At 41.1% G+C, this 12594-nt stretch overlaps 1 protein-coding gene across 2 annotated transcripts in view; it reads left to right on the forward strand.

Annotated features, from left to right (window-relative positions):
* ST7 (suppression of tumorigenicity 7) overlaps positions 1-12594 on the forward strand; it is a 134975-nt gene that overhangs the window by 77169 nt on the left and 45212 nt on the right. For both annotated transcript variants that reach the window (XM_033058542.2, XM_033058543.2), the window contains exons 3-6: positions 5749-5908; positions 10064-10118; positions 10705-10820; positions 11963-12038. In XM_033058542.2, the coding sequence (XP_032914433.1) occupies positions 5749-5908; positions 10064-10118; positions 10705-10820; positions 11963-12038 (407 nt within the window). The remainder of the gene's footprint in view (positions 1-5748; positions 5909-10063; positions 10119-10704; positions 10821-11962; positions 12039-12594) is intronic.

The raw sequence follows: 12594 nt of genomic DNA on the forward strand, positions 1-12594 counted from the left end.
TCATGAAACAATGACTGCAAAGTTCAGCTCTGGGCAATTGAATACTACATTACTCCTTTGCAAAACACTACACTACTGTCTTAATTTGTCTCTTACTTTGTTTTAATTCTTTAGTTAAAATTCTGGCCTTGCTGTGGCAAGGATTTCAGATCTTTTTCCTTATAGGTCAGAACTGTACAGAAAATACTTTTCTATCTCAAGCATTTTCCTTAGCAATTACTTGACTACAGCACATAGTTAAAAATTAACAATTTAGCATATATTCACTTCATCCATGCACTGTTGTAGGCATCAAAAATAAGAACAAGATTTAGTCCACAGTTGCATTAGAAATACTGTATTGGAAACTTGGTTCCACTACAGTTGCTTCTAATCCAGTAAAATACAGTGTGCTGTCTCACAGAATACAATGAGCTGCATTGTATTCGATGTCTGGGAGGCTGAGGTTTTCCACAGGTAGGGTAATAAAACTGTCATGAAACACACCTGACATCCAGTAAATGCTGTGAGCTAGAATTCTGTAAATGCCACTGAGATTTCTAAATAAAGCTACATACTTAACATACAGTTGTGACGAAAGTTGCTCAGCAAGCATGAGGCACTTCTCATTATTCTGCTTCTGGGCTTGGGACAGTAGTAAGTGTCTTCTGCTACACAATGAAAAACATTCTGCAATGAACAAATCCCAGGCCTTTCAGATGCAAGAATTAGAAATCCAGCCTACAGAGGTAAAGCATGAATCTACACACTGCCTAGCATTGAGCAGCTAGGCTGTTTGCTACTATCCAAGTACTACGTAGCATACTGTCAGAGTCACAGCCTTTTGTAGCTAAGGTACCAGTATAGGAAGTCTGAGAGAGGACCTGAGTAACACAGGACTTGTCTTATTTTCTGTAGATACTAATAGATCTTCTGCTTGTTTCACTACCTTTGTGTACTCTGCTGCAGAGGGGCAGAAAGGTAACTGAATTCTGGGTGCTGCCACAGACTTTGTGAAAGTCTTGACAGTTGTGCAGGGCAGGGACAGTCTTGAAGGGCTGAAAAGCAATACATGGTAACCATTCAAGGTTTCTGCTCAGAGAAGGCTCACAGGTCAGGAAGGGCAGAACCATTGTAGGAAGTTTCTAAGAAACTGGAAACCCTTACCAAAGAGCAGATGGCAGAGAGGAAGGATCTATTGGAAGGCAGGCTGTAACCCAGTCCACGGACAAGAAAATGGTAGCATAACTAGGTGGGATCTACACAGTGTTGAGAGAAGTAATACACTTAATCCAGGCATTTTTTTCCTTTTCTGTATTTCTAGACGTGGATTAAATAAATAGCTATTTATTTTGAATACACTACCCACAAGCACTGCATGCATGTTCTCCTGCTAACTCTTTGAGATAAGATAAACGGGGGTTCAGTAACCAGGAGCTTTGTTAGAAGGCAAGTAACACTTTATAGTCACGCTCATACGGATAAACACTCTAGCCTCCTAAAACATGGATGGCCTTTTCCATACTGTCTCCTGGAAACAGCTCCTGGGCTGTAATATGCCTGGAACATTTGCAGTCATTGCCTGGGAGAGTTGACTCAGGCCAGATAGTGTGCTAGCAAACTAACAGCATGGATTGCTTGTGCCAAACCTGTGCTGTGGTCCCTTTTATTTATAAAATAGGCTTAACCATGGAATCAAGTGTTGCATTCACTGTGCTGTTCCTCCAGAAAGTAAGTTCCCTTTAAATCCAGTAGATTGGTTGAAGAGTACTCCAAATCTACCCCTCTGAGAGCTCAAAGTCTTGTTACAAGGCTGAAAGAGAAATCTGAGCTGTGAAAGTTACTGGGAAATTAAATCCTTTACTGCTTCTGTTGAAGACTCCGTACATACACACTAGGAGGGAATGACAGTGTTTGCTCTAAGAGAGGATGCCTGTCTCAGATATGAGAAACAGAAAAGCATAATTCAAATCATTGATAGACATTGCTCCTTGGTCCAGTGAGAACCACCACCAAAACCATTCCTTGTGAATTGATGCATGTATAATGGAATATCTGTTCTGAAAACTGTGCAGAAAGATCAGCTGTGATAGCCGAGTGATGCAGAATAGATTCATTGCTACAGAGATAAAATTATCTGGGATTGTTTGTATGTGAGAGCAGAGATAAGAGAATGACTTTAACATTTTCATTGTGCCGGGGAAGAGAAGTGCATTAAGAAAACAACATTTCCAAAATCAAATACTTTTACATTAAGCAATACCTATACCAGATCAAAAACTAAAAATTCTAATTTGTGTTTCTTTACACAAAGCTGAAAATGTTTAGAACAGTTTTGACTTGGCCCTTGTGAACATTATGGTCCCAAAAATCCCTTGAAAGTTTGGAGATACTTGATCCTGTTTCAATTTGAAAGCAGAGTCACCAACTAGAAAGACTCCCAAGAAGTTTGCCTCTGCTGTGAAGGGGAGATCTCTGAAGATGAGCTTCCCACCCACTGTATGTATATGACAGAAATGAGGTGGCTTTTTCTTTTGGAAGTGGTGCAGAGATCACCTTTCTGATTAATTTTGTCTCTACTTCAGATCTCTGTCAATGGGTTATGAATCCTTTTAGTAATTTATTCTATCAGATGAGCTCTCATCTGCTGAACTGTCAAAAGATTGCTGACTTCACATGGCTTTCAAACTGGATGATGCAGTTAGAAGCCAAATTTGATTTACAGAAATCAGGTTTCAAACCAGATTATGCTGTTGGAGAAAGATGCAAAAATTCTCTAAAGAGAATTTATTGTTTTGACTTAAATACCAGATTACAGATTACCTCCTCATAACATGCTGAACAAATCACTCCAAGCAAAAGCTCATGATGATGATTTATGTCTTTAATTTCTAAGAGATTGTATGGATTGAGATCTGGCCGATGTTTCCTGGCATTGGATTCACTCAACACAGTAAATATTTTTCAAAGCTGCCTGAAACAATTTATGAGCTTTAATGCAATTTTTTAAAATAATTAATGTATTTGTAAGTCTAAGGAGGTAGACTTACAGCTGTGTCACATGTTTGAGCAAGTTTCTGTCACTCAGCTGAACTGTAGCAGAGACTACATTTATATATGTGCATGTTCTTTGTGATTGTCCCCTCAGTTTCATTGAAATTCAGTGTGACGGCTTTCCAGCTGGTATACATTTGTGCAGGACAAATGGGCTCAAGTGTGCTTTTGTGCTGCTCACTCCCTCTGTGGGTTTTACTGACCTCATCTAAAAGCTGATCATGATTGAAATAATGAGCAGGAATTTATTAGCACATTTTGCAAAACCTTTTTTTTCCCTCTCTTAGAGAAAGTACGAAGCTTGTTAGATACATTTCTGAGTTTTGCATGGCCAGTCTGGCAGCTGTACTTGAGTCCCTGACTTAATACTATAGCGAAATTCTTACCGAGTGTCCCTTGCCTCAGTGCATGACTATAATCTTTAATTCCTGACACCCTCTCCCTCTGAGACTTTGGACAGGTAGAACTGTGGCTTTTGTGCCTTGATTTGTTCCAAGGTTTTCAAAGACGGAACAGAAACAGATGTTCACAGCAGATCTGTGACTGTATCTTATGGCATAGCCTTTCTCTTGTGGTCAGCCACATGCCTATGATACTCTCTTAAATGACAAGATATAAACTTTAACCCTTTTAAAAAATGTGGTGTGCCTAGGAGCATGAGAACAGCTAAAACCAAAGCTGACACACCTATGCCAGCTCCCTGTGCACCAGCTCTAGCATTCAGAGGCAGTGATGCATACCAGGGGAAGCCTATCAGCAGTGTGGAACAAGTGTTCAGCGACACAGCATCAGCATTCTGTCCTTGGCACTTGGCATTCCCATCTGGGTGCTGCTGCAGGCACATGCCAAGTGGAACCAGAACAGTGACAAATGCACCTCAGAGTCTGTGTAAGGAGGAATTGTCCTGGTTGTGTGGGGTTTTGGTGACTTGGGTGGGAAAGAGTTCACAAAGATCTGAATATATTAATTTCTCTGTGACCATCTGTTTAAATTCCCAAATGCTATGTGTTCACATAGTCCCCCTGACTTCTCCCCATCTGACTGCTCCATTCTTTCTTGTTGATGTTTCCTGGAAACGCCCTTAGATTGTTCTAGGGAGTGATCCCCAGAGCTGTCACACAACCTTGTGTGAACTCATCTCAAGTAGCCACATGTGCTCCTGTGCAGATAGAGTCCTTCTATATGAATCCTCTAGATGCTTTAACAACACATTTGAATTTAGGGGAAGTCCCAGTGCAGAATACATTGGGAGCATCTTTTGGAGAGGAACATTTTCCTTCTATGTCAGAAGATTTATTTCCCCTTCCTTTAAAGAGGGTGGGGTAAAAAGAATGTCTCGTCTACAGACAATCCAATCTCATGGAGACAGAAGTAATTTCAACTATATAAAGAGGTCAAGAGAAAAATCAAAAAGTATTGAAAGAGGAAGTGTGTGAAGCCTGGCTTGAAGTTTTCTGGCTCAGGCAGACCCTGAAGAAGCCTTCCAGAGCCAGCTGTCTGTTGGCTGGCCCACCAAGACCTGCCCAACAGCACAGTGATGGTGACAAAGATGTGAACACAATCCTTTCCCTTATTGTTGATTGTGCCTAGTAGGAAGAGATTTTATCAAAGCTTTCAGTACTGGTGTAACACATGGAGATACTGAGGAAAATTGAAAGGGCAGAGACTCTTTGCTCCCAGTATCTAGTGCAATCACTATTACAAAGTTCTGCCAAATTTCTCAAAATTTCTTAGCTTTGGTTTTGTTTCCCCATGGTATGTAGAAGTTTGAGTGACAATTCAAGTGCAACTTACCTACTCATTATAAGCATGTGTTTCTTTACAGTTTTTACAGTCTAAACCTTTTCCATATTTATATTAAATAGTCTTAATTTCCAGGTTTATGTGGTTTCCTGAAATATGTGTTTTCTTACCAAGTAATGTCTATTTTTGGTGAAAATACCACAGATATATATTTATGTGTATAATTTTAATTACAAGGTGTTCTTTTAGGCTGTGAAACTATTTTCCAAGTCGAGTTCTGTAAATAATATTTTTTTTCTGATTTGCTAGCTTAAATAAATGCATGAAAAGAAAATTAATTCGGAGTCAGCCCAAGCCGACCAAACAAAATAAAACAGTTCAGCTAGGGGGAAAAATCTTAAAAGGAACAGGATTCACTTCCTGGCGTTTGTTTGGCATTTTTAACATTTGAAAAAAAAAAAATTAAACTCAGTGAGTGTCTTTGGAAGCATTTTCTGGGGAAACAAGCAAACCTGCTTTTCCTCACATTCCCTGGACTGCAGAGGGAGCTGAGGAAGGCGAGGCGGATTCAGCCCCGCCTGCAGCATCCTGTCGGCGTGGCTGCCACCGGCCCCAATGGGGGTTCCGGGGAGGGAGGGCGTTCCAGAGGTCAATTTAACTAAAGAGGCCTAACAGCTGAAATAATTTGAAGTTATTCGGGTTAAAAAAAAAAAATAAAAAATTGCGTTGACAAGATTTGAGATTTTGCACCTAAACCTGGGTGACATCTGTGGATGAGGCGGGCAGGTGCCTGCCCCGGGTGCGTGGCCCGCAGCCGCCGCCTGGCTTGGGCTGCGGAGCAGCGCTGAGGCGGGAGCGGGCGGCGGGAGAGCGGGCTGGAGCCGGGGCGGAGGAGCGGGGCGGAGGAGCGGGCTGGAGGCAGGGCGAGGCGCGGGCGGAGGCGGCGGCCCTGACGGCGTGTGTGCCTTGCAGATCTTCGAGTGGTGGTACTTCCGCAAGTACGGCACCTCCTTCATCGAGCAGGTCTCGGTGAGCCACCTGCGCCCCCTGCTGGGCGGGGTGGACAACAGCGCGCCCAGCGCCGCCAGCGCCGCGGGCGGGGACGCGGACTCGAACCGCCAGAGCGTCTCAGGTGAGCGGCGCCGCGCCGGCCTCGGGATCCCGCTCCGCTCGGGCAGGGGCACAGCTGGGGCTCTGTCACTTTTCTGGAACTGCTAGTCGCACCCTGCCGAATGCACGCAGTGTGTTTGCCTCAGGCGGCGTGGTTAGTGCATGTGTTTTCTCCTTGTTGTGGAAGCCCTGCCAAATTGCACGTGGCCTTTCTGCGGTGTCCTCTGTCCAGTGAAGCGCTGCAAAGATGATTGAGGGGCTGGAGCATCTCTTACGAGGAAAGGCTGGGGGAGCTGGGCCTGTTTGGCCTCGAGAAGAAACAGCTGAGAGGGGACCTCATCAATGAGGGGGTCAGAGGGATGGAGCTCGATGATGCTGAGCAATTGCACAAAAGGCAGCAGGCAGAACCTGCTGCACAGGAAATTCCACCTGAATATGAAGAAGAACTTTACTGTGCAGTGACTGAGCACTGGAACAGGCTGCCCGGAGGGGCTGTGGAGTCTCCCTCCCTGGAGATATTCTAGCACCGTCTGAGTGCAATCCTGTGCCATGTGCTCTGGGGTGACGCTGCCTGAGCAGGGAGGATGGGTGAGGTGACCCACTGTGGTTCCTTCCAACTTAACCAGTTGTCTGATTCGGTGGCTCTAAAGGCAGGTAGTATTTTTACTGAAATAATTTTAAGTAATAACAAAGTTCTTTAAAAAAAAAAAAATCAGACGAAGAAGCCAGAAATGTTCATCTGGATTTGCATCACTTTGTTTTTTAAGTAGTATGTAAACAACATTTGGTTTTCACTTTAGTAAGTGGAAACATGGTGGCTTTTAACAGCTTAAAGGCTTGTTATGTTCCTGACTCTGCTGCGGATTTGATTTGTGACTTTGGGCAGCACCTAACATAGTCAGGCTTTTTAAAAAGGCCTTCAGTTTAGGAGGCATGATTTCAGGCATTTGTGGCCTGATTTTTACAAGTTTCCAGGCATTTGCAGCCTCTACAAGTTTCAGAAAAGGTGTCTGACCTTAAGTCGTTCAAACCTGAGGCTCTTTGAGTCAGGTTTCCTGGGCAGTGGTTCCTCTGAGCCAGGCCACCCTGCCTACAGTGAATCGGCCCCAAGCACTGAAATTTGTGGACTGAAGCAGTCCCAGGGGAACCTGTGTGAACCGATTACTTGAGTGACTTAGCTGCCTGGGGAGAATGAATTGAAAAATTAGCCCATGAGAGATGAAAATGCTGGTATGCTATTGCTTCTGGCTCGAGTGGGAGATACTCACTGTTAAAGTCAGGGCAGGAGCATCTGGGTTTGTGCTCCTCATCTGTAAAACGAAGATTATTTGTCTCTGTTCTAGCTTGGCTTATAGACCATAATCTTAATATTGGAAATTAATTAGGGATGTGACCCTAGAATCAACTACAATTTTATTAAATTTATTTAATCTGCAGGCTTTTAGAATGTATCAGAATTTACAAGTGAAGAAAAGTGAACGAAAAGAAAAAAATTCAGTTATGGAGAAAACATTGTTCCACAGCTGAGCTGCCTATGTCTGTACCTGACAAATTTTATCTCTACTCGTCAGTGTGCATGAAAACAGGCAAACAAGAATTAGCTCTGAACTTACATATTAAATAATATAGGTGCCCTCACAAAACCTTGTTATTTCCTGAGTAAGTCTTCTTAAGGAAGCCTCCATATACCACAACAAATTCAGCTGTTGTCATTCTCATCTGAAGAGAGGCTGTGAATAGCAGCACTGCATGGTCCAGGATATTAGATTTGGGTGAGCTGGCAGAAAGCATGGGATGGCTTGGAAACACCTGTGTGCACTCATCAGTGTGCTCAGTCACACTTCAGCAGCTCTGAAATAACTCCTGTCATTTTAAAGCAGAAGGCACCGTATTTTGACTAATGAGGTTTGCACAAGCATCTTGACTTTTCTGATATAAATAAATGGTCAAGGAGTGTGTTTGCTTTCAGTGCATTGACACTGAGCTGGGACTCTCAGTGTCTCTGGACAGTGTGTCTGTATGGATAACCTGTTATTTGTGCCTTCAGAAAGGTATCAGTGCTCAAAAAGTGCTCATTGAAAAAGTCTCTGAAAAGTTAAAATAAGGACTTAGTTACGTTAATGGTTTGTAATGTGGCAGAAAAGGCAACCTTCTTGGTTTGCCGTTCATTAACACTGGGATTTTTTTTTTTTGTTATCCAACAAAATGGAGATGGCTTTTTCTCTTGGCTCACCATGTGTTCCTCTGTAGATGTATCACTGTGGTAGAATGTTGCAGTAGATACCTTTGTCTTTAAAAAGGCAAGAAGAATGGTGTTGTACTGAGACCATGGTGTTAGCATATACCAAGACAAAAGGAACAAGTGAACACCATGTTTAGCCACACAAATGCCAAAATAACCCCAGGGCGTGAAGGTGGCAATAAAAGACCTTCTGTACCTCCCCATCTTTTTTCCCCAATTCAACCTTTCCCTGCTACAGTGCCAAAATACTTCATAGTTTGGATAAAGCATAACCAGTTGAATTCAAGTAAGAGGAACAAAAATTGTCACTGCAATCACATAGTTGTTACCTAATCTTACTGGTTTCAAACAGAGTAGGTCAAGACATTGAATTACGCCTCTGTGACTGAGAAGTCTGATGTTGATTTAATATTTAAAATGGTCTGAAAGTCATATCATGTAAAAACTGTTGGATTGAAGCTTGTCAAACAGCCATACCCTCTGGCTGCACAGCAGAGCACAGTTGAATGTCAATCAAACACTTCTGCTGAGTAAACCAGTGGAACTGTCTAATATTAGCTGCCTGCTGAATTGGGTACTTGGAAGATACACTCTTCCCTGAAGTCTGCCTCTTCCTGTGTCTGTTCCATGCACTTACTAGATAGGCAGCAAACTGAGGACCCACCTCCTATTCCACTTTCTGTGTTGCTGAGGGTGTCCTTCTGTTACTGCAAGTAATTTATGTAAAATGCTTTCTGTCTATGCCACTATAGGTAGCTCCATACTCAGACGTGGGAGCTGTGTCCATGAAAAAGGAGGACTTGACTTGCTGTTCAGTACTTCTTTTTCTAATAGAATAGGCATAAAGGGAACAGGCATATTGTTACCATAAAGATACCCTTCTGACTCAATATTCTACCAGAAAACTGTTGGTTTGATCTCTAGGAATGACGTCACAAAATTTCATAGGGAAGAAATGTGCTGGTTAACATTTTTAGTGAAAGCACCTGGTGAAATGCTGGAAGGCCAGTGCTACTGGTGAGTTTTTGTAGAGCACCATGTGAGGGGTCATGCAGTAGCAGATCTGAGATGGAATGGCATGCATGCTGCCTCTTGGTGAGTCTTTGTGCAGATAGTGGAGTTTATTCTGATCTCACCTTCACTGAAGTGAATTGTCTTTATTGAAGTTAAGAGAATAAATCTGGTGTTAAATTAAAGGAGAAGCCAGAATCAAGACCTCACTGTTTCAAAGGCTGTACAATTTGATTATGATTTTTTAGTTTTTGCTTTAAATTGCATTGTTGATTTCTCTTCCTTCTTATAGTGTGGAAAATTCACAATTTTTCTCCCAAGGGAAATTTATGGAATGTTTTTAATACTCTAAAACCTTTACAATGCAATGAACTTTTCTCTGCCAATCAATTTCAGCATCTGCTTCTATCGTAAGTAAGATCAGCAGATGTTTCCATGGATTTTTACTTCACAAACTAAGGAGGAATTAATTTTGGCAACTGTAGCTGAGATTTGCTGTGATTTACAGCATTAACTGGACAGTGATGCTTTTCTGGAGAAATAACAAGTCCATAGGGACCGAGTTAATTGCTGTTTTTTACTGCAATAACCCAGTGTGATCCCTCTTCAGCTCTGCATTATGGTAAATGGGAGTCCTGGAACTAATCAGTATTATCTTTTCATGTGGCATTTGGGGCTTTGTTAGTGGTTATTTGTCTGGAATGATTGCATTTGTTGACACTAATTTATAATTAAATTATTATTTAAGGAAGGAAGACTAGTCTGATTACCTTCATCTCAGTGCTCTTGATGGGTTTTTGCATTTGCACCTATAAAAATAAGTCATTTGATAAGGCTCATTGTGTGATGACTGATGTTTTTTATAAACCTCAAGTACCATTGTATTTGGGAGAGATTCATTATGTGTGTGTCTGCTTCTTACAGAATGCAAAGTCTGGCGAAATCCTTTAAATCTTTTCAGAGGAGCTGAATATAATCGGTAGGTGCTACAAAGCTACAGTTCTCAGGCATAGTACTGGCTTAAGGAGCTTAACTGTCCTTTTCAATTAATCTAACTTAAGAGATGAAAAAAGAATCAACTGTGTATACATGCACTTGTGTCAGGTTTTTCTGTAATTCATAAAATGTTTCTGAATTAAAAGGAATTTAAATTAATGCTGATACCCTTTCTTATTTCTCTAATATTTGTTATTTCTCCAATTTTTTTGCAACCTTATAAAAAAAGATGGAGTAATCTAAGTGTGTTGTACCTGGTGTTAATATATTTCTGTTCAAATCCATTATTGCAAACAACCTAATGAACTCCCTATAGGTTTCATGGAGTCCTAATTTTAGAATATGTGTGTTACCAAGCTCCAATATGCACTTTTCAACATCCTCATCAGTTTAGGCTCAGTTACCATTGCTCCATCACAGTACATTGAAATGCAAAAAATTGGTTAGAAGATTGACCAGGTGAACTTTCCTGGTTATACCCATGTCAAAGGTCTAGGATTTTTTTCTGGATTTGTTTTGCCAAATGTGACGTCATTAACCAAAATGTCTCCTTGTTGGCATGCTTGCAGGTATACATGGGTAACAGGGAGAGAACCTTTGACTTACTACGACATGAATCTTTCGGCACAGGACCATCAGACATTCTTTACATGTGACACAGATCATTTACGGCCTGCAGATGCTAGTAAGAGACCTTGTGAACAAGTCCTTTTGCTAATAGATTGATGGCTGATTTAAACTGATGCAAGAAAAACGCAGTGAGACATCAGTTCTTTTGCGTAGATAAGAAAAGGCAAAAGTTTGGTCATGATGAGGTACAATTGTTGCTGAATTTATAGGATTCTAGGTCTGAACAAATGTCCATCTATGTAAACAATCTAATATATGTTGCTGTGTTGTTCTGCTGTGTTGCTCAGGTCATTCAAGTTATCATTTAAAAGTGTAAAGGCTTGTTTCTTTCCTCCTCTTTCTTGCAGTGGCTTCAAACTATATATATAGCTTAGTTGTCTCCAGCTGCAGTGTAGTAGGTTGAGTTACATTATCCAGGTTCTGTTTAGTCTACACTGACAGAAGAGAGAGAGCTGATGCAAAATTTGAGACCTGTGTTTCACTCCCTGATGTAGTTAGAAGCTCCGTAAAAAATGGAAACAGCCCCTTTAGAACTGAATTTGTATAACAACTTTAGTTAAGTCTGTACTGTGAAGTCCAGATGCAGTCTTTGATTTTACTAAAAACGTACAGCAATTATTTCAGTCATTAGAAGTTGCCTCTGAAGAGATAAATCTTTGAGAAGGGAGAGATACTAACAGTTGGGTACTCCATTCTGAAGGCATATTTATGAAGGAGACCATACTGTACTTTTTTGACACGTGATAAACATGAATCCTGTTTTCTGAGCTCAGTGATGTAGTTATGAGGCACTGGAAGTTGTTTCCATTTAGGATTCACATAAAGCAACAGCACAATAAGAAGCTAGAATGAGAATTCCAACTATCCCTTTATTGTTCTGTTCCCTGTGGAATCTACTACACCAAGAGGAAGTAGCTACTTGTCACCTCTATACTTGGCAGTCCAGACAGCCTGATCTCTCAGCCAGACTTTCTCCTGGAAAAAAGTTTAATCAGATGAAAGAAGAAAAAATACTGAGTGTTTGGGACAAAAGCGCCTGCTTGTTATGTATCTTTTTGAATGATCACTGAGCTATATGAAATGCTCTGTAGTGAGTTAGGCTGAGATCAGTAAATTCTGTTGTTACATTGCAGTGGATTCTCCTTGTTAATCCTGTAATAACTGATATTTCTTTTTTCTTCTTTGTTTATTGAATAGTAATGCAAAAAGCCTGGAGAGAGAGAAACCCTCAAGCCCGAATTTCTGCAGCACATGAAGCTTTGGAATTGAATGAGTGAGTGACAACAATATTAACATTTATTTCCTTCTAAAAATCTATTTGAAGATATTTTAAGGCTGGGGGTTTGCTGCAGTAATTTTAAACCACAATTACAGGCCTGTCAAAGGAAGGCCTACAACAGAAGGAAAAGAAGTACAGCTGCATGTTATACTAGCTACTCAGAAGATCCTTAGGGTAGTGATGACAATGGGAGTCTTCCTATTGATGTCAGCAGGCTTTGGAACAGCATAGAAAAATGTTAATTAAGTTACCTCCTGATGAGCATATGAAATGTGCATTGGAGACCTCCCTTTTGGATTTCTCAGTCATCAAGAACAGAAGCAAGGAAGAATAGTCTCATAAACACATTCTGAAATACTCATTTCATAGTATGAGAGAATATGATGTAATTTGCTGTGACTTTTGGTCCTTGAGTCTGTTACTTATTTTTTCAATGAGAAGTGTAGTATTTTGAGATCCCACAAAAAACTCAGTGCTGTGATGATTTACTGGTGTGGTAGACTGTGTAAATATTGCTAACATGCATAAAGGGAATCCCTGAGGTTGCTGA

This window comes from Catharus ustulatus, chromosome 4 (genome assembly GCF_009819885.2).
Source record: "Catharus ustulatus isolate bCatUst1 chromosome 4, bCatUst1.pri.v2, whole genome shotgun sequence".
Classification (NCBI taxonomy): Eukaryota; Metazoa; Chordata; class Aves; order Passeriformes; family Turdidae; genus Catharus; species Catharus ustulatus.